General features: G+C 52.8%; 4 protein-coding genes across 4 annotated transcripts; all 4 read left to right on the plus strand.

Moving 5' to 3' along the window:
• Window positions 1-2,414: 2,414 nt before the first annotated feature.
• CONPUDRAFT_156916 (uncharacterized protein) lies at window positions 2,415-3,104 on the plus strand (the record flags this gene model as incomplete). Its single annotated transcript, XM_007773905.1, has 6 exons — window positions 2,415-2,423; window positions 2,483-2,597; window positions 2,655-2,709; window positions 2,767-2,786; window positions 2,822-3,009; window positions 3,069-3,104. The coding sequence occupies 6 exons, from the start codon at window positions 2,415-2,417 to the stop codon at window positions 3,102-3,104; spliced, it is 423 nt and encodes a 140-aa protein (XP_007772095.1).
• A 4,819-nt stretch (window positions 3,105-7,923) lies between these two features.
• On the plus strand, window positions 7,924-9,994 carry CONPUDRAFT_108970 (XPA-binding protein 1). Its single transcript, XM_007773906.1, has 7 exons — window positions 7,924-8,276; window positions 8,433-8,537; window positions 8,623-8,796; window positions 8,874-9,093; window positions 9,171-9,253; window positions 9,358-9,563; window positions 9,639-9,994. The coding sequence occupies exons 1-7, from the start codon at window positions 7,996-7,998 to the stop codon at window positions 9,725-9,727; spliced, it is 1,158 nt and encodes a 385-aa protein (XP_007772096.1). The 5' UTR covers window positions 7,924-7,995; the 3' UTR covers window positions 9,728-9,994.
• Window positions 9,995-12,851: 2,857 nt separating this feature from the next.
• On the plus strand, window positions 12,852-15,439 carry CONPUDRAFT_138956 (Pkinase-domain-containing protein). Its single transcript, XM_007773907.1, has 9 exons — window positions 12,852-13,123; window positions 13,190-13,272; window positions 13,336-13,362; window positions 13,514-13,672; window positions 13,866-13,992; window positions 14,460-14,630; window positions 14,731-14,897; window positions 14,984-15,125; window positions 15,183-15,439. Exons 2-9 carry the CDS (start codon window positions 13,265-13,267, stop codon window positions 15,264-15,266), a joined length of 885 nt encoding a protein of 294 aa, XP_007772097.1. The 5' UTR covers window positions 12,852-13,123; window positions 13,190-13,264; the 3' UTR covers window positions 15,267-15,439.
• A 200-nt stretch (window positions 15,440-15,639) lies between these two features.
• On the plus strand, window positions 15,640-19,451 carry CONPUDRAFT_84117 (uncharacterized protein). Its single transcript, XM_007773908.1, has 5 exons — window positions 15,640-16,333; window positions 16,537-18,042; window positions 18,118-18,433; window positions 18,490-18,596; window positions 18,656-19,451. Exons 1-5 carry the CDS (start codon window positions 15,752-15,754, stop codon window positions 18,902-18,904), a joined length of 2,760 nt encoding a protein of 919 aa, XP_007772098.1. The 5' UTR covers window positions 15,640-15,751; the 3' UTR covers window positions 18,905-19,451.
• Window positions 19,452-20,032: the final 581 nt, after the last annotated feature.

The raw sequence follows: 20,032 nt of genomic DNA on the forward strand, positions 1-20,032 counted from the left end.
TCGCGAGTAGCCCTGCGTATGGTATAACCCGTATCTTTAAAATTTTGAACGAATTTTTGATGTGCCTGATGCAGCCTGCCAAATTGAGGCATGACACTTTCGTTCCTGGAAGGTTTGCCCTGACATAACTAAGCCATTTTCAGGGCGCACACGTCATGACGCGCAACACGCGTCTCGTGAGCTGGAAAGGGGCTAACCCTGCTCGCATATAAAAAGCCAAAGAAATTCATTGAATCGCCAGCTCAGTTTTGTTCTCTCGTCCTCAGTCACAGTGCTGCATTGTCCGAGTCGGTGATCGTCCTTCTGAATGAATAATGGGTGTCGCGTCCAGCAGTCATCAGCTGCAGGACCTACCGTTACGGTTTTCCGCTGCCCCCACGATATACCGCTTTCATCAATACAACTGTGATGCTAGTACTAGTAATAAGAGTTGCCTGCACGCAGAGCTGCGTGTCTACAGTACCTACGGTCAGTCGGTCACGGATGGTGGGCTGGATCTCGTACTCACTTGACCTTAGTTTCTCCCCGAGTGCCAACATTTAACTAAACTCCCAGCTTCAGTCGTTCTTATGCATTCCTGGTGGCACTATTGATAGGCGCCTAACATACAGCATCCGTTTCTTATGGCGGTAGGCTATGTCTCGGATTTCACTGAGGCTTATGAGGGTTAGACTGGTTTGACTTGAGTGTTCAAGAGTTTGTTCGCAGCTCTCATTGGATGTTGGTTGTATAGGACACTAAATGTCCTTTTGTGTGTACGTATGATGCGCCATGCAGTCCTAGTCAGGGTCCGAATATCTGACGGCTTGACATTCATCGCACGAATGAAGGTAAGTACATCATTGATTTGTAGTGTATATATACATTTATATATTGCGGCACGACATTGTGTCTAGAACATCTGTCGCATGTACGAGTTTATCCTCCGCACCTCCCCTTGGAGCAGCTTTCGTGGTGTTTAATCCTGTCTATCAAGTTCGCGCTCAAGGGAGATGTTTTTGCGGCTCCTATTGTACCGTAGTTCTTATACCTCTTTCAATCGTATCTTGGCCCCCCATAATCTTCAGTAGCCCTGCATACAGTATGTCAGCCTTTTCTATCGTATCAAAGCCCTTAAGTGATGTCTCAGCACTTTATGAGAGTATTCAGTGGTTGCGATTGTACGAGACTCGTTAATGTAGCTGCATAACAGTGTCTTTCTTTCATGTCTCCAAAATCGTACGCACATATGCATGCCATTAGCCGAATATTTTGGGAAGCATTTTAACATACAGTCGGAGAATATTGAGGGTATTAGGCCCCTTATGAAACGTCTCAAAGCTGGAATCTATAGCACTAAAAATAACCGGAGTGAAAACGCAGGTATGGGCCTTGTTGGTTCTGTAAGGTGCTGGTTCGTCTGAAAGAACTGGACTGCACAGCATTACGTGCCCATCTCGGGAAACCCGGTCCGACGTCGCACGGATGTCTCTGCAGAGCCGCGACTTGGTCCTTCAATATTTAATGCTGCGATGTCCTAGTCTCCGAGCAGACCTTGATACGTGCTCAGCCAGAGGGCTTCGCTCGCTGCGCAGGAGGCTTGCTCTACGTGTCAAGCGATGTCCGTCTCCGCGTCCAAGAGTCGTTCAGAGTGCCCGCACAGGCGCGTGTCGATCCACCCCGGGGCGTTATCCATCCTAGGCCAACAATCGTCCGTCGAGGCCCGTCGCCTCAACTCCAGCGGCCCAATCGACAACAACGCGTCCCCGTCGATGATCTCGTCGTACGCCGACCCGCTCTTCAGCCTGAGAGCAGCCTCGACTGCGCTCCCGCTCCTAGTGACGCAGCTCCTCGACCTGCTCCACTAATCTCCGATTCTCCTCTCCCTCAAATCGCGCCCGCCTCGCGGATCCCCTCGCACTCGACCCGGTGCCGGTGCTCCATGCGCACGTGCTCCTCCGCATGGTGGCTCTTGAGCGCGAGAACATCGAGCCTGAACCGCTCCGCGCCGTCCGCGCCCTGTTCCTCGCAGCGCTCGAGGCGATGTTGGCGTCGAAGAGCATGATCGCGCTGCGTTCGAGTTGGCTCTCTAGTTTGTCCGCCCGCTCCAGGAGCTGACTTCGCTCGGCGTCCCTTGCGGCTTTGAAGTCCCTCAGCCACGCGGATGCGTTGTGGGCCTCGGCGGCGCTGCGCTTGGGCTGCGCCTCAAGCTTGGCGATCTTGTCTCGCAGCGTGTTCGCGTAGACGCTGTAGTCAAGGAGCGAGGACTCCATCTTATATAGCTTGGTACAAAAGGTGTCTTGTTCTTCGTCGAATGCTGCTTTGAGATCGGTGTCGTACTTCCACAGGCTCTCCACCTCGCCATGAAGGTCTCTGTTCCGAGTGTGTGAGCTCCGCCAAGAGCGAACTTCTGCAGGTTTGGAGGCATGTACATCATGGAGAAGGTGAGGTTGGTTGCTTCCTGTGCCAAAGTTTTCATTTGAGCTCATGAAATGCACCACAGGTTGGTCGTCGCACACCTCTCATAGTAGGTGATATCTGGCAGTCTGCGTGGCTAGTCGTGTTCGCGTCTGCCGGAACCGCTGAGGATCCGACGCACAACCAAGGCATTGGCAAGCGTGAGTGTTCAGCGTCATTACGTTGCTGCCAGCTAATGACCTGATTTATGGCAATAGTCATGATTGTTTCCGCTTGCATGTTCATTTTGGGTTACGCCATGACATGGGCACCGTAAGTGGTCTAGATACACCCTAATATCAGAATGAATACCTTACGTCCGCTTCGCAGCGGTGTATGGATTCTCATCCGTGAAACATTCCCAACCCGGACGCGTGCCAAGCAGGCCAGTCTGTCGACCGCCGCGCCAACTGGGTGTGGAACTTCCTCCTCGCTTTCTTCACGCCCTTCATCACGAAGGCAATCGACTACCGCTATGGCTACGTTTTCGCCGCGTGCAGCTTGACCGGTGCGGTCGTCGTCTACCTCTTCCTGTACGAATCGTCCGACCTCACGCTCGAGGCCGTCAACATGGTGCGTGCTCGTCTCACTCCTCGACGTCTCCCTGTCATTAGAACTGGATTGTGGTACAGCATTACATTGTCTTTTACCAAGTATTGAAGCAATGATGACCACAGCAGTCCCGGGTTCGGTTCCCGGCGTCGGAAACAATTTTGTACTTTTGCCTCCAAGTGATAGATCCAACGGCTAATGCATAACGGCGCGAGTCTTTCTGCTTCCGTGGAACCTTAGCGCGCGGTACTCGCTCATTTCCTTGTTGTTCGTCTGGTGGTTTCCTTTCCTGGTGCTCCCACTCTCAAAACCACGCAGTCACTAGACGTCAACGCCTTCCCAAGAGACCCAGCAATGATAAGGGCTAGGCCGCTCCTCCGCCTACGCCACGCCTAGCCCCAGAGAAAGCCACCCCTCCAACCGGTAAGCTTAGGCTCTGCGGCCCTTTTAATTCACCCCTCTCTCTTCATGTCCCTGGCGTGGCTCGTCTGCCATTTTGTCTCTTCTCTATGTCTCCGTTCCTCTCCTCTCATTTCCTCATCTTCTCTTCTTATTTATTACTACAGTGACCGCGAGTTTCCCATGCCGTACATCTCCCCATTCATTTCACGCATAACCGATACTAGGCCCGACGGACAGCACTTACCATAGACCACGACAGCACCTTACTGTATGGCCCGGCATCGCCGGACCTGCACCCTCGCGGCAAGAGAGTCTACTGAACACTACCTCACTGTTTTGTATGACAACCAGCAGTCGGACCCTTTGACATGATTATGATGATGATGAATCACGTTTATCGCTCTCTGGGGCCATATTGTATACAATCACAAAGCAGGTGGTGACGATGGAATAGTACCGGTGCCATGGTCATCTACGGTCACGCTGTCGTACATCCTTCAGCCAAGTGAGTTGTCTGGAGCGCCGGGTTATGTTGCACAGAGTGTGTCTGCGAATTTAATCGCACGCACACCGCTCCTTGCCTGGATCCGAATCCCAGAGAGGAAAAGCACGCGCCTGCGCGTACATGGAAGATCCTGGTTTTGTTTGCAGTGATATCGCATGATGCAAGCGGGTGAAATCATCTACAGAAGTTCTGTTGCTAAGTATAATTGGGACGCAATACCTGTCACAATCAAAATATCAGGTCCTACAAGAGGCCTCGTGACCCGGATACATAATAAACCTGAGATTGATTGAACTGGGTAATAGCAAAGTCAGATGGAAGAAGAAGAAAACGGCGGACATGCTGATACTTGAAGTGCTAAGAAAAGACCCAAATCGTGTTAATGTACGAGGTTAACTTGAAGTATGCAAAAGATTGCCGCGGATCTGCATTGCGGCGGTTGAGGCTGAAGCCTTTAAAGAAAGCTAAAAGATAACCACGCCTTCATCGTGGTTTGTCGTGTCCCAGCTGAAAATTCAGAACACTCTATTCGCTCGTGTGTCCGGTTCATTGAAGGTCGAAGGCTGCGCTGAAAACGCGACTGAGCTGAATGTGCCTCTACTCATGCCGGACTCCGCATTTAAACGAGTCGAATGGTTCCGGCGCAGGGAGAGGACTAGCCATGGCCCCAACATGCACAAGAGTCCAATATTGACCGCCACGATGATACTATCAAGGGTGTTGACCACCGTGGGTGATGCCTAGAGTTTTAAGGCTGTCAGGTTGGTTTCGACATAACACTATGGTTTACAAGACACAGCGTTACTCACCAGATCAAAGATTGCTGGGAGACTGTATATCATGGACAGGGTAACAGACATGAGCACCCTAGGCGCCGTGAGGATTTATGGCCTATAAGACGAAGGAACGAGCTTACCATATGAAATACAGCACACCTTGGCCCATCAGTAGCTTGATTAGCCCCCTGAGTTCTGTGGCGGCAGCTGAATTTCCGTGCTCTCTCAGGTAAACTACTGAGCGGTAGACGAGCATTGCAATGAGCAAAGCCTCATACGTAAAAATTCCTCCATCAGTCACAAGATTCAAGATCCAAAAGAATGGACTTTTCGGCTCAAAACCGAGGCATTGGCGGATGCCTAATAAGATGCTTTCTGAATCTAAACGGTGTGGTCAATCGACAAGGAATATCGATATTACCTGAGCGGTACTTCCTTGACTCACATGCATAATTATACTTTGGGGAAGATAGTGTGACAGCCATTGAAATGCTCAGCAGCTGCGTAAAGATAAATGCGCTGAGAAGGAAGACGATCACCGTCTTTGAATTGTCGTAGAGTGCACACACTCGCGCGCACATAACTCCTGAAACCCTCAAGTTAGCTACTTCACTGCATTTCAGCCAAATCTGCCACCTTGGATGACCATGATTAGCACGATAGGGAGAACGATGGTGAAGAGTATTTCCCATATTTCACCTTTGGGGTTTAAGTTTAGCTGGACATCAACAAGGATATTGACCTACAGCTGTATGGAATCCCGAGCCGTCAGTCATCTAAACCCGGACGACAGCAAGTACTACGCTCACGCCTATCAAAGCCGAACCCATAAGCGTTAATTATGTTTCTCGTTGGTAGTAAAGCCAGCTCACTCTGTCTGATAATGCGACGGAGAAATTGGTGACTGAAAATGATTAAACACATTCGTTCATGGAATTTATGGCAAGGCACTAACCGAGGCACGTCCTGATCAAAACATTCAATGCTTCAATAGCCATGAAGTTGATACGCTCGTTTCAGTACTCACGCAAGATATAGAAAGCCGACATATCGAAGCTGAATATATATATCAGGGAATTAAAGCTCACGTCAACGGGTCATGGTTACGCAGATCACTCACGAAGACGTAACAATACGTTAAAGAGGATCGTTTATGTTGCTGAAATTTGTTTTAAAAAATGGTTACATAAAAAATTCAGCCGTGTCGTCCCGTCATTATCGACTACGTACGCACCCATATAAGCGATACCTAAGGAAAGGCACATTAGAGAACAGTTGTATGATCATAGACGACATGAGCTTCACTTCTTGGCTTAGGTTGAGGGCTATTTGGAAGAAGGAAATGGTGGTTCAATGGAGCTGGTTTAGACTAACCATAATCGTAGACCACTACTGTAAGGAGCGATACTACGGCATCTACTTAGCGTGTTTGCAATGCTTGAGTTTAGATACATTTGCGCACCAATAAGATAGTTTGTAGCCTGATATTCAATGAGTACTGGTACGTCTTCCGGGGAATTAGAGATGTAGGGCATGGTGTATATCTTCCAAGTCTGTGGGATCGGTTTACACCCATGAGCATACTCGCTGGCCTTATAAGCATGCGCTCTATCGTGTGGCACTGCCATTTGGTATTTTAGTCTGATGTACTGGAAGTGAGAGAGTAGTTATAGTTAGCAAGGTTTTCTATGCGTGCGTCGGAGGCCGAGATTATGGTCCAGCTCTGAGTCTAAACTAAGTCATGATGATATGCGTTCAGTCATATGTCATTCAGATAACATCCATCCCAGCCCTTTTCATTTTGAAAATGATGAAGATGCGGGAGGCTGGGCAAACAAAATTATCAGACATAAATTATTACCATCAAGACAGTGCAAAGGCCAGCAGGGTATGTCACCTGCCCCATGTGCATATGTGATTTCTCGAGTGGGTGGCCAATCAATTACAGCTTCTAAGTCATATTGACATTGTTGCCCGATAGTCTGTCCGGCACGTAGAAGCTTAAGCGCTTTGTAAAGTATAAATAGACAGAATATACCCCTTGCATCGGAGAGCATCATCGTTAATCCTAGAGTCAGTATTTCCAGACCGAATGGTGGCCAGCATATTAAGCTGCGTATACGTGGTATTCAAAGACATCGCTGTGCACCATGCCTGGTGTGATAGCAGAACCCGCAATGCAATGTATAATGATGAGGAAAGTGCACATTCCAATAGTCCAAAGATGAAGATGTGCCAATTTGAATGATCATGTCAACGTTCGCCGGCAACAACAAGGACTTCCGCTGAGATACGCTTTGCAATGGACTCCACCTCGGCGACTACAATGGGTATTAGTTCCCCCACGTTGCCCTTTGAAATTTGAAGATGGGCTCATTAGATCAAGTGTAGTCTCTGGCGGGACGCTGTATTTACCCTCCGAGTTCCACCTTAACAATGACGCCCACATAGGTGTCGGGTCTACAGCGTGTGCTGGCGCATGTTAATGCGAATATAGTAAATTTACTCCTGGAGAGACCGAAATAGAACTTCATTATGATCATCTCGGAGATCTTGCCGATGGTGAAGCTAACTTAGTAAGAAACTGCTGGATGGGCACTCCCTTTTACCCATCCATCTCTTCCTGAACGTTATTGAATACGGCGTCGTCTTTCGTCTTTTGGAAAGCATTGTTGAAGATACGCGACAACTTGCAGTTGATTGTATTGCTGGGCGCATGCATCATCAGGCGTCCATTTGAGCTCGATCCGCGTAAGGAGTCCAGGAATATTCATGTGTCGCCTGCCAAAGTGTCGTCCACATTGCTTGTAACGATGTGAGTAGGCTGATGCTACACGGGCTGCGAGGGCGCGTCGTAGGGAGCTGGCGGGTGGTACGCGACGCTCAACAGGAGGAAATCAACGAGAGGGACGAGCAATGCGCCTAGCAGTCATAGACCTTGAACAGTGCGAGACGGAACAAAGTGCCGAATGAGGTGACCTGTATGTGGGCTTGAAGAAGTCGTTGTTGGGGAGCGTGTATGTTCGGGTTCCATGTGTTTGTATGCGAACAGAGCCGCCTCGACAACATAAAATAATGGCGTCGGCGCGAGAAGATCATTGCCACAGATCATTGCCGTCCCTAGGTCGAGAGAGGTTGACTAGTTCGGCAGTAGTTCGGGGAGATTACAAATGACGCGCCGCGCGACACTCTTTTTGATCTTGAACCCCTTTCATCCTTGCTCTTTACAATCACTGCTCACCACCGCGCATTGCTCAACATCTCACACTTCCGATCTTTGCTTTCATCTTTCTATCCAAGGCTCTGTCTCAAGAGGAAATCGTCATGGCCGAACCAATTCCCGGCCCTTCCACCTCCGCTGCCGCCGCCGCCGCATCTGACACCAACACATCCACCTCAAAAAAGCCCAGCGTCATCATCACCATTGGCATGGCCGGCGCAGGCAAGTCCACGTTCGTGCAGCGCATCAACTCGTACCTGCACACGAGCGAAAACGACACGCGGCCGCCGTACATCCTCAACTTGGACCCGGCGGTGCTCAACCTGCCGTTCGAGGCGAACATCGACATCCGGGACACGGTGAACTACGCCGAGGTCATGAAGCAGTCAGTGTGCCCCTCCTTTTTTTCTGCGATACGTTTTGTTTTGGTTGTGCTCGTGCGGAAGCGCCTGACGATGCAGCTCGATTCTTGCCTCCGCCTTCGCCTTTGGTGCAACTGGCTGTGCTCGCGTCTGTGTCTGCGGTCGCGTTCTGGATGAAGATACAATCTTGGTCCGAATGGAGGGATCTTGACCGCGCTCAATCTGTTCACGACCAAGTTCGACCAGGTGCTCGAGTTGGTAGAGAAGCGCGCGGAGACGACTGAGTGCGTAGCGTTGCCCTCTCTCTGACACACGACATATGCTGAGCTTAGTCATGCCTTGGTGCGGCACGCAACCTGCTGTTCATAGTCACATCATCCTGGACACGCCCGGGCAGATCGAGATCTTCACCTGGTCCGCGTCGGGGGCGATCATCACCGACGCGATTGCGTCGTCGTTCCCGACGGTGATAGCGTACATTATTGACACAGCCCGGTGCGTCGCGCCCGCGACGTTCATGTCCAACATGCTATACGCGTGCAGGTGAGTCTCCCCCCTCGTGCGCCCCCAGCCGAGTAAACTCGATTCTGAGCTGAAGAAATCTGTTTCGTGGCACATAGTATAATGTACAAGACGAAGCTACCGTTCGTACTCGTGTTCAACAAGACGGATGTCCAGCCGCACGACTTTGCGCTCGACTGGATGGCGGACTTTGAGGCGTTCCAGGCGGCGCTGGCGACGCACCCGGGCGCGCGCGATGCCGAGGGCGAGCCGACATACATGAACAGCCTTATGAACAGTATGAGTCTTGTGCTGGACGAGTTCTACAAGCATCTCAAGGTGTGTTTTCGTCGTTGTTTCTCATTCTCATGTATTGATGTTTGATGTCTGACGTTGGGGAAACCCCGTGCTTATAGGCTGTTGGGGTGTCGAGTATGACCGGGGCAGGCGTCAAAGAGTTCTTCGACGCCGTTGAGGAGTCACGGGGGATATACGAAAGGTGCGTGTTCTCCCCGACAGGAACCGCCTGCGGACCCGAGCTGACTGACGCCTTCATCGCACGGCGCTTACCGTGCGCCTCTGCTCGCTTCTCGCACAACACAGGGACTACCTCCCTGAGCTCGAGCGCGCGCGCGCGATGCGCGAGAAGACGCTGCAGGACGCGAAGGATGACTCGGTGAACAGGCTCATGAAGGACCTTGCGGTCGACCGGGCGAAGAACCCCCAGGCGGCGGCGAACGACCGGTGGGCCGAAGAAGACGAGGAAGACGAGGACGATGGTGATGCGGAAGTGAACATCATTGATCGAAGTACGTGTTGGCGCTCGAATATACCCTTGAGAGGCTATGTGATGCTTACTTCTGGGTTTTTGTTTTGGTGCACAGGCGAGGAGCGGTGGCCGGGGCAGTATATTGATGTGATGTCGATGCGTAGAGGGGGAGCCGAGGAGATAAACTGGCCGCGCCCGGGGTAAACGGCCGACGTTCAAAGTTCGACGTTGGCGCTCTGTTGTGACGGGATCTATCAAGATTGTTACTAGGACTTCAGCGAGATTAGGTGTGTGTCATAGGATCTAGACTAAAAGGATCTCGAGCAGAGTTTCGGACTGGCGACATGTATGCATGTGCGCTTGAGTACGTACTACATGTTCATGTGTGTGTATTCACCGAGACTACGGGTATCCATCCCATGTATCGTATCGATTTCACTGCCGCGATCGCGAAGGGAGATGTGTTTCTGGACGTGGTTTTCAGGGCTCGAGTTTCGTGGTTTCGGTGGCACAGCTCAGAATATCTCGTGATACCTCTGGACGATGTCGCTCCATTGATCATACATATGACTTTCTCCGATATAGCAGTGAAACATCTAGATGACTGATAGCCTGTATGAGTCTAGCACTGGAGTCGCCTCCACTGATAATAAGCACTGAGTCACCGGCCGCCCTTTGACACGATATGTGAAAGAATGTGTCGAGGGGCATCAATCCAACGTGTTAAGCGCCCGCGCCCGCGCTTGCGCTCGAGCTGACGCTGACGCTGAGCTGGCGAGAAGACAGGGTTTCTTGAATTCAGATCCAGATAGCCGCGGAGTCGGGATGAGGCCATCGCGAGTTCGTGTGTTGCCTGGATCTGACGTGCGGTGACTCGGATGGAGGACAGTGCCGACTCGGACGCTTCGGCGGGTGCGCGGGTGTCAATAACTAGAACGCGTCAGTCAGGTGTGGTAAGTGCGTACAGAGGGATGAATCATGCGAGAGAGCACGACATCATGGGCACCGTCAGCTCTGACGCGCCACAGCTACCGCAGCTACGTAGTGGAAAATCAAGATCAATACCAGTCAGGATTCGGACCGAGATGGGCGTGGGCGCGTGGTGTCGCTGTCGAAGATGTAGGCACGCAATGGGCGTGGCTCAAGTGCACAGGATTCCGGGGCTGGGGTGATCTGAGAGTCGGAGTCTCGGGGAGGGTCGGTCATGGACAAGAGCATGAGAGTATTAGCGTGTGTGATTATGGGAGGTGGGATTGGGAGGAGAAAGTTTGACTTTGGGGGCTGCGGAGATGAGTTTGGAGTTGGGTGTTGCGAAGGGGGTGTGGGGCGTGAGTGTGAGTATTAGACTGTAACTGTAGTTCAGATGTTGCGTTGTGTTGCCTAGTGTCATTGAGTGCCCTGCTACTTGTACTGTAGTGCCTATGATGAGAAACAGACGCGTCGAGGTTACTGTAGACTAGGGCGGTTGCACCGTGGTGTCGGGCGGTTGTCGGGGTCGGGGTCGCAGACTGCCGAGGCGTTGAAATTCTGGGCTTCCGGATTAGTGTTGTTCTTGGCTTGGCTTGGCCTGAAAGCCACTGGCTTTGGCTTGGCTTTGGGTGGCTTTTGGCTTGATCAGATCCCAAGCCAGGCCAACGCTATTGGTGTTTGGCTTGGCCCTGGCTTGGCTTGGCTCAAGCCATTGGCTTACATAGTGCATTTCGATTTTCTTACTTCTAATATACTATACTTGACTAGCCTTCATTTTATTATGCATAGATTAAGTTTAAACGGTCCGAAAGTTACAGGTGAGCCAGGAAACTGAAGCTGAGACTTATGTCTATTGAACGCACAATTATTCATGAATTTCCGTCTTGTAATGGCGAAGATATTAGACACTGAAACCATGTTATAGATTCTCACTTAAGCGGTGGCACAACTAGTTATGCAGTAAGTAATTCGATTAGAGGACAAAAACCACTAGGTCAGCAGTACAAAAACCTCTTTAAATACCATCTAGGCTAGTACTCGTTCTCGCTCTCAGAGTCAGTAGCATAAAGGTCACCACTCTCTGTTTCTAATCAAGCAGTATCCCACTCCTCCTCACCTTCTCCCTCATCTTCCAACGCCTCTTGCTCCTCCTCAGCCTCTTCAGCCACCTGGAGGAGTAAGTCACTCCTAATAGCACATTTCAGCACCTGAAGTGCCTCAACAATGTCCCCCTCAAGACGATTGCACTGCTTGCTGATAGTTATTCCCCCAGATGAAAATGAACGCTCACTAGACAAAGAAGAAGCCATAACAGACAAATAGTCACAAGCTATTGCATCTCAAGTGAGGTACTGCTCTGCATGGCGCTATAAGGACAGTCAGAATTCAATGACAGATGTTTATAAGAGTAAGACTTATTGCCCACCACTGAATTATAGTCATGCCACTTGGCAGATCATGTTTAACATCCAAGTAGCTGTGATACTGAATCTGCCATTGTGAGGATGTACTGTGAGAGAAAAGCGAGGCAGAGTCTTCTTCATCATCATCATCACTGTCACTGAGGGGTATAAGACAGTTCTGGGAGATTTTCTTGGTGTTAGAACCACTAGAGGACAGGTTCCTGGCGCTCCTGGCAGAACAGAAGTAGTCCTGAAACTGAGAACCAATCAGTAAAGATAACAATCACTGTCTATTGCCAGACACAAACCACAGACTCAATTTCTTCTTTCAAACCATCCTGCAGGTCTTCTGGCCAGTACTTCTTGAAGTATGCTAGCTTCTGGTTCGGAACAAGCACTGTAAAAAAATAGATAAAATATTTGTAGGCATTATCACCCTTTGACTCACCCATGGCCATTATATAGACGTCTGATTTGGTTGTCTTCTGGTAATACTTGTCAATCTTCTTGCATCCTGATGTCATGTTTCATGACAGCATTAGCCTGCTTAATCACATTTGATGTATATTCACTGGTGTAAGCTCAAAGATGAGCCAGATAGTATCATACCTAGATCTAGGAGGCAGCGCGCTTTTGATTGAAAATTTCCCACGGTTAGTAAAGGTGTCGTACATTAACTAATAATAGCTAAGCTATGGGGACTACTGTTATTATAGTAAAGCCCTGGCCTGTTGGCTTGGCTTTGGCCTGCCTCGGTTGTGAAGCCAGGCCAACAAAGCTTGGCCCGGTACTGGCTTTGGCCTGGCCTGGCTTGGCCTAAATCCTGGCTTGGCTTGGCCTGGCTTTGGCTTTTAGGCCAGGCCAAGAACAACACTATTCCGGATTGCAATCGGATGTATTATCTATGAGCATGTGTATAAGTAGGATGTTTCCGACTGTCTCGTGCCCTCCAACTACCAGCTGCAGCTTGTGCCGTGTACGACTTTTCAGTCTGCGCTGCGGTGTCAGAACTCGATCAGACTTCCGCCAGCAGACTCTAGGCCCGCTGTTCGCGACCGCCAATCTCCGGACTCCCTCTTACGCACTCATTGACGTCTGCAGACGTTCGTTAGGCGCCGGCCCCGCGATTCCAGGTTGGCGATTGGCGATTGGATCCCAACTGCGCAAGCCCGCTCATCAATCCGATTCAATTACTATTATAATAATCAAACGTAAAGGTTATCTGTTGGTCCGCCGACCCTCTAGCGTTCTCTTCTTCGGCTCACCTGCGCCTCCGCCTTCCCTCCTCCCACAGCTCCCTCTTCCGTCCCTCCACTTCCCTCCCGCTCTTTTCTTCCGCCTCCTTTGATTCCCCCGTTTGAAAGTACCCATGGATCGGTGAGCCAGTCGTCGGTATCGTGGTCGGTGCGAGGTGCTGATGTGTTCGACCGCATGTGCCAGCTATGCCAAGATAGAGAAAGTCGGTGCGTGCCGCCCCGTCCTCTGTCCTCTCACACACATCCTCACCACCGCGCCCGGTCCCACAGGCGAAGGTACGCTCCCCATCCTGCGCGGTCTCATCCCCGATCCTCACCCCAGCTCGGTTTCACCCCCATGATTGCGGTTGCTGCGCGCGGACAGGCACGTACGGTGTCGTGTACAAGGCGCGCGACGTGACGAACAACCATATCGTCGCGCTCAAGAAGATCCGGCTCGAGGCTGAGGACGAGGGCGTGCCCAGCACTGCTATTCGCGAGATCAGTCTGCTCAAGGAGCTCAAGGACGACAATATCGTCCGGTGCGTGCCTTGTCCGCCCCGCCCGCCCCACTCCACTCCACTTTGCCCACCTACCCCCGTTCCGCTCTTTTGACCGTCTCAGCGCCCGCGCTGGGTGTCTCAGTTCATGTCATATCAAATCATGCCCTCCACCCTCGCAATGTTTCATTGTCATGTGTGCGTGCTCGTGGTCGAGATACTGAACCTGAAACAGGCTGCTCGACATCGTGCACGCGGACCAGAAGCTCTACCTCGTGTGCGAGTTCCTCGACGTCGACCTCAAGCGCTACATGGAGCGGGCCAACAGCACCGGGTCGCCCATGACCGTCGACATTACCCGGGTGAGTCGCTGTGTTCCCTTCTACTGCCTGCCTGCATGCATCAAACGTGCGCGCAATGCGTGGGTGGCCATCTGCCACCCGCCAGTAGGCTGGCGGGCAGGAAGAGGCGTGTCACCTATGTCGAGTCGTTCTGCATGCGTGGGTGTGCCTCTGCCCTCGGCGCAGGCCGCTTTCACCCCTCCTTTCATGCCACTTTCACAATTCACAATCGATGTGAGATTGTGACGGTGTGCTTGTTGCCAGGCGTTTTAGGCGCCCGCCACCGCGCCGCACACGTGACGTCATCGCCTGAGTAGAACATGGGCTCGCGCGGGCATCTGATTCTTGCGTTGTTTCACGTTTATCTCTCTTATCTCTTTCTGCCTCTTTCTGCTGAAATTCGTTCTGGCTGGCTGACAAATGTGCTTTTGTTTCGATTTGGTTTTTGACATGTGGATGCGGATGTGGATGTGGATGTGGACGTGCAGAAATTCACGCACCAGCTGAACGCGGGCCTGTACTATTGCCACTCGCACCGGATCCTGCACCGCGATCTGAAGCCGCAGAATCTGTTGATTGACCGGAGGGATAATCTGAAGCTTGCGGATTTTGGGCTGGCGAGGGCGTTTGGGATTCCGATGCGGACGTATACGCATGAGGTGCGTTCTTCGCTTCGTGCTCTCCTTTGCGCCTTCCTGTGCCTCTTCCGCGTCTGGCTGCCTCTTCGCAACAAACACTAACGTGCATCGGCCATTACAGGTCGTCACGCTGTGGTACCGCGCGCCGGAGGTGCTCCTCGGCTCGCGGCACTACTCGACCGCGATCGACATGTGGTCGGTCGGGTGTATCTTTGCGGAGATGATTATGCGCGGGAACCCGCTGTTCCCGGGTGATTCGGAGATTGACCAGATTTTCAAGATTTTCAGGTACGCTCGCTCTGCGTTTGCGTTGCTGCGTGATGCTGACGATACCTCGGTTGTTGGTGGTGGTGGTGGTGGTGGTCGTGAAACAGGATCTTGGGTACGCCGAGCGAAAAGGTGTGGCCGGGCGTGAGCCAGTTGCCGGACTATAAGGAGACGTTTCCGCAGTGGTCGACGCAGGATCTGAGGAACATTTTGCCGCAGTTGGATGAGGATGGGATTGATTTGCTTATTGTGAGTTTGTGCCCTTTGATGCTTTGAGAAGTCGTATATGCTGATTTGCGCGCGTAGCAAACGCTGATGTATGATACTGCGAAGCGTATCTCGGCCAAGCGGGCGCTCATTCATCCGTGGTTCGCAAACTACGAGCCCTGAGATCTGAGAGCTGGGTCCTGAGGCCTGAAGGTTGAGAGGGAGGCTCGCATGTTGTTCGTTTCTGGTCCGTTTGTTTTCTAGATAATCCCTGTATCACGTATTCCCAGCCGTTTTTTCGACTATGTCATTGCATTTTGGTCAGGTGCAGAGTGCTGTTGTCACCTATAATATGCACGTCACTAGTTTGTAACTTGTTTGTATTAGCGAAAGCGAGACGGAAAGGAGGAAGACCGGAGATTGTACAAAGAAGGGACCGGGCCGGGGAAAGCCCCTATCTGAGAGATGAAAGCCGTGCTGTGGCTGGGTGTTACAGGTGACAGGGGAGTCACTCCTCGAACGCCCTACTCCTCGTCTCCTGCCCACAGCGACCCACCTTTGCACTTGCACCACCATCCATACCAGCTGATACTCTACTAGCTTACGAACGACTAGCTCACAAGCTAACTACTAGCCAACTCACTGAGATAGAGCCTCCCACCATCGCCATGGACGAAGACGTGCAGTACGTCGGGATGCGGCTGCCCCCCATCGACTTTCCAGATGGCACCTATGCAGCCCGTCGCAGCGGCACAGGCGGGAGCAGCGGCGGCGTGCAGCCCCGCATGGACACCTACGGTGGGCAGCTTGCGCTTGAACGACTCGGATGGCACCCGGCCGCTGCAGCCACGGCCACGGCCACGGCGAGCCTGCGTGGCGTCGCCGTGGGCCCGCCGGGCGCCTCATTCCCGTCCCCATCCCCATCCCCATCACTGTCATCGTTATCGTTATTTCCATCGTCGTCGTCGTCGCCGTTGTATAGGGCGGGAGCTAGGATGGACGTGCTGACGACTGTGCTCGCAGGCATCACGCTCGCTGTGCAGCGCCGTGCCGACCAGGCGCCGTACGATGTGTCGTTCCATAGATCGGGCGGGGGTACCGTTGAGATCGGCCGCAAGTCGTCCTCGTCGTCCTCGTCGAGATCGGGAGGCGGGGGCGGGCGCACGACGAATACGGAGAGATATGCGGTGTTTGCGTGTCAGGTTGTGAGCGCGAAGCATGCGAAGATGGTGTTCACGAACGGCGGGCAGGTGAGGGCTGGTTGTCTTTCAGTCTGTGACCTGTTCTCCCTTTGCTTCGCTTTCGTTATCGTGCGTCGGTGGTGCGCCTTACCCCCTGTTGTGCGGGTGCCCCCCTTTCTGCGCCATCTATCGCATCTTTGGGTTTAAGCGCCCATGATTCGGATCGCATCGTATTGTGTATGAGTAATGTGCTGACGCAATTCTTCTTATAGGTCTATCTTGTTGACCTCGATTCGCGTCACGGCACGCACCTCCTCAAGCGCGGCGAAGACATCTCTCACACGATCCAGCCGGGCGTCGAGACCGCGCTCGACGACGGCGACATCGTCACCTTTGGCAAGACCGTCGGCGCCGGGCGCCAGATGGTCGAGCCCGTCACGGTCCGGGTGAAGCTTCTCAGGCGCACGGTGCGGACCACAGCCACTGCCGTCGGCGCTAGTTCGGATGCTGCTGCTGCTGGCACGGACAAGAACCCTATCATGCTCAGCGGCTATCCGTCGGACTCGGACTCGTCGACGTCGTTGCCTAGTCCGCCGCGCGCGGACAAGAGGGGTAGTGTGGAGGATAGGAGCCACAGGGATATCTACGCGGAGCTGTTCCAGAACGACGGCAAGGGCGGCGGTGAGGGGGGTGGTCTCAAGCGGATCGGCAGCGCGGGCAGATACGGGCTCTTTGAGCCCCCGAGCGAGCCTGAGCGCTCGTCGGATGGTGAGAACGAGCATGAACATGAGAATGAGGAGGGCGATAAACCCGCGCAGAGGAGCGAGCACCACTCTGCTTCTGCCGCTCCTGCCACTGCCACTGCCGACGCTACGGCGCGGGAGAACAGCCCCGCGATGCCGATGCCGATGCCGACCTTTAGCTTTGACGGCGCGGATGGCCAGATCGATGTCGAGGACTGGCGCTCGACGTTGCACGAGCCGCTGTTTGGCGATCTGCTCCCCAAGGATGTGGATGCGGACTACCTTATTGACGAGCCCGATCATGAACGCGAGCGTGCGCTGGATGCTTTCGAGGCTGAAGCCCAGGAGCAAGAAGAAGACGATGATGAGGACGAAGAAGAGGGGGAAGAAGAAGAAGAGGACGAGGACGAGGACGAGGAGGAGGAAGAAGGTCCCGTCATATCTAGGCTTGAAACACCGAGCGAGATGGACATGGGCACGCCCGCGCCCGCTCTCTCCGCCGCTGGCGACGAGGCGCAGTCCGAGGCGGACATGGACATGGAGACGCCCCGCGAACAGAGCCGCGCGTCGTCGCACTCCCACTTTGACCTGCACCTGCCCGACGTGCCGACGCACCACCCGGAGCTGCTGTTCGAGCCGAGCGTCGAGCCCGAGGAGATCACGCTTATCTCTGCCGGCGCTGCTGCTTCTTTCGCTGGACAGGATGAAGGCCAGAGTAACAAGCTTCAGGAGATCTTGAAGGACGGCGTTGGGACTGCAATGGGAGAGCAGGTTGCGCGCGAGGATCTGCCGTCGCTGAGGACGATCTTCTCGGATATCACGCCGACGCCGTTTGGGCGGGACACTATCCCCGTCGCCAATGCGAGCAGGGCGCAGTCCGTAGGATCGCCTGTCGAGCGGCATGTGTCTGTGCCTGTCTCGGATGCTTCTGCGGGTGATTCGTCTGCGGACGACGAGGATGAAGACGATGAGATGGGCAATGAGGCGGATAGGGCGGCGATCTCGGAGCTGCAGGCGTCTTGCGAGCATATTCAGGTACGGTTTTTCTCTCCTATCGTCTTGGACACGATCTGGGCCAGTGGTGGCTGATGTTTTACTTGTTTTGTGTAGACCGAGCTCGGCGAGCTTTACTCGAGCGTCGACGCGCTCGAGAACGACGTTAACACGGTCTCGGAGGACCTCGAGGACGTGCACGCGCACTTTGAGCGCCTCGACCGGCTCTCGGATACGTCCCTGGGGCGCCTGCAGGCCGTCGAGAGCAGGCTGAGCGCGCTTGCGGGCGTCAAGACGCAGGTGGAGGGCTTGCAGGCGAGGGTGGACGCTGTTGCTGCGATGCCGCAGCCATCTCAGGAGGATAAGGAGGATAAGGAGGTGTATATGAAGGAGCTTAGGGAGACGGCGAGGGATCTGAACGATGTTGTTGCCGGTGAGTGGTTTTTGTTGTGAATGGGAATGGGCAGGCTGATAACGCTGGATTTTTAGATATTCGCGAGCTCCATCGGGAGACGAAGCAAAGGCTCGCTGGTGCTGTTGAGGAGATTTTGGCCGCGCGCAAGGAGGCACTGGCTGAGATTCAGTCTGAGGTCCAGGTATGTATTTCCTTCATTCTTGGTCTATATTCGGCGCTGATTGGACGTGCACTATGTAGGCCTTCAAGACGCTCAAGCGCAAGCGTTCTGACTCCGACATGACGGACGGCGAGGTGGCGGATGTTACTTCTCAATTGGACGTCACCGCAGTCACAGCTGCTCAGCCTCACCCGGCGTCGATCATCATCCAGGCCCCGCCTCCACCCCCGCGCAAGCGCATGAGACGCGTGTTGTCCCTGACGGCGCGCACTGCGACGGCGGTCGCGTTCGGTGCTGTTGCGACGTGGTCTGCGCTTGCTTTCTCTTAAAGCTCTCGAAGCTTTTTGAAGGCCTACAACTCAGGGGGGCACTTCGGTTTGAAGTTCTGGCTCAAGGCCAATAGACTTCGATCGAACATTGACCATCCCTCGGAAGCGTTAACATTTGAACGCTCCGCTGGCATATTCATGCCACGTTATGACTTACATGCTCTCCGACTTCTCTCCCCGTTTCGTTTCGTTCTCGTTCATTTCCATCCATCCAACTTCAGTTGAACTTCCAGCCTTCATGCCTCATGCAATTTTCCATCCATCCATCCATGTACATTTCCTCTGCCGCACCTCCTTCGTCTTTCTCCCATCCTGTGTCCCTCGTAGTTTTGGTTTGGCTGACTTCTTTTTGCGCTGTATTTTTATTTGTTGCGTGCGTGTGCGTGTACACCACGACTCCGTTGACATCGTTTTGCCATCATCCATCGTCTATCGCCCATTGACAAAATCGTGTATCCCTTCCACTTCTCTCGATCCTGTACCCTTCCTCCCCCTTCGTACTTCTACGTCTGCGTTGAAAGAGCAAGTTAATTATGACTCTGTTGTATCCACCCCTAGAGAGATGTGTGATGTTTTTGAGACGGTTGTGGGTGTGGTGTCTTGCGCTTTGTGCTAGTTAGGAGGGCGCACTTGGCTCGGTGTTTCCCTCTTAGCAGGGTCGCCGGCGCGAGAATCGGGTTACCCGTGCGCGTATGTAGTAGCTCAGAGCCAATCTCTTTTGAGCTGGGACGACGATACACCCTCTTGACGACACGAGTACCTTATCCCACCGACGTTGTTCACAGATAAAACATGTGGACACATTCGTCTCTACCCATATTTATACACCCGTCGACAACAATGCTGTCACATCACTAAATGGGCGGACCGAATATAAGTACATGAGCAGTAGTAGAATCCGTTATAACTGACACCGTACCTTAATGATATTTTGAATCTCCAGCACGAGTGGAGCGTAAAGTCCGTTTTTAACATACGGGAAATCAGACCAAAATCAGACGGTGAAATGGTCAGATCACGGATGATATTATAATATTGATGGCTATCTTACCGTTGACGGTGCCTGTATGATAATTACATGATAAGATCGGCTGGTGTTTTATGCTGTATGATAAAAACTCACACCAT

The sequence above is a fragment of the Coniophora puteana genome, assembly GCF_000271625.1.
Source record: "Coniophora puteana RWD-64-598 SS2 unplaced genomic scaffold CONPUscaffold_11, whole genome shotgun sequence".
Lineage (NCBI taxonomy): Eukaryota > Fungi > Basidiomycota > Agaricomycetes > Boletales > Coniophoraceae > Coniophora > Coniophora puteana.

Excerpts from the sequence above, each read along its gene's own strand:
- CONPUDRAFT_84117 (XM_007773908.1), top strand. The coding sequence starts at position 15,752 with ATGGACGAAGACGTGCAGTACGTCGGGATGCGGCTGCCCCCCATCGAC. Across the intron at positions 16,334-16,536 it reads TGTTCACGAACGGCGGGCAG|GTCTATCTTGTTGACCTCGA; the intron begins GTGAGGGCTGGT and ends TTCTTCTTATAG. Across the intron at positions 18,597-18,655 it reads AGATTCAGTCTGAGGTCCAG|GCCTTCAAGACGCTCAAGCG; the intron begins GTATGTATTTCC and ends TGCACTATGTAG.
- CONPUDRAFT_138956 (XM_007773907.1), top strand. Across the intron at positions 13,363-13,513 it reads AAGATAGAGAAAGTCGGTGC|AGGCACGTACGGTGTCGTGT; the intron begins GTGCCGCCCCGT and ends CTGCGCGCGGAC. Across the intron at positions 13,673-13,865 it reads AAGGACGACAATATCGTCCG|GCTGCTCGACATCGTGCACG; the intron begins GTGCGTGCCTTG and ends AACCTGAAACAG.
- CONPUDRAFT_108970 (XM_007773906.1), top strand. The coding sequence starts at position 7,996 with ATGGCCGAACCAATTCCCGGCCCTTCCACCTCCGCTGCCGCCGCCGCC. Across the intron at positions 8,797-8,873 it reads AACATGCTATACGCGTGCAG|TATAATGTACAAGACGAAGC; the intron begins GTGAGTCTCCCC and ends CGTGGCACATAG. Across the intron at positions 9,254-9,357 it reads TCACGGGGGATATACGAAAG|GGACTACCTCCCTGAGCTCG; the intron begins GTGCGTGTTCTC and ends CGCACAACACAG.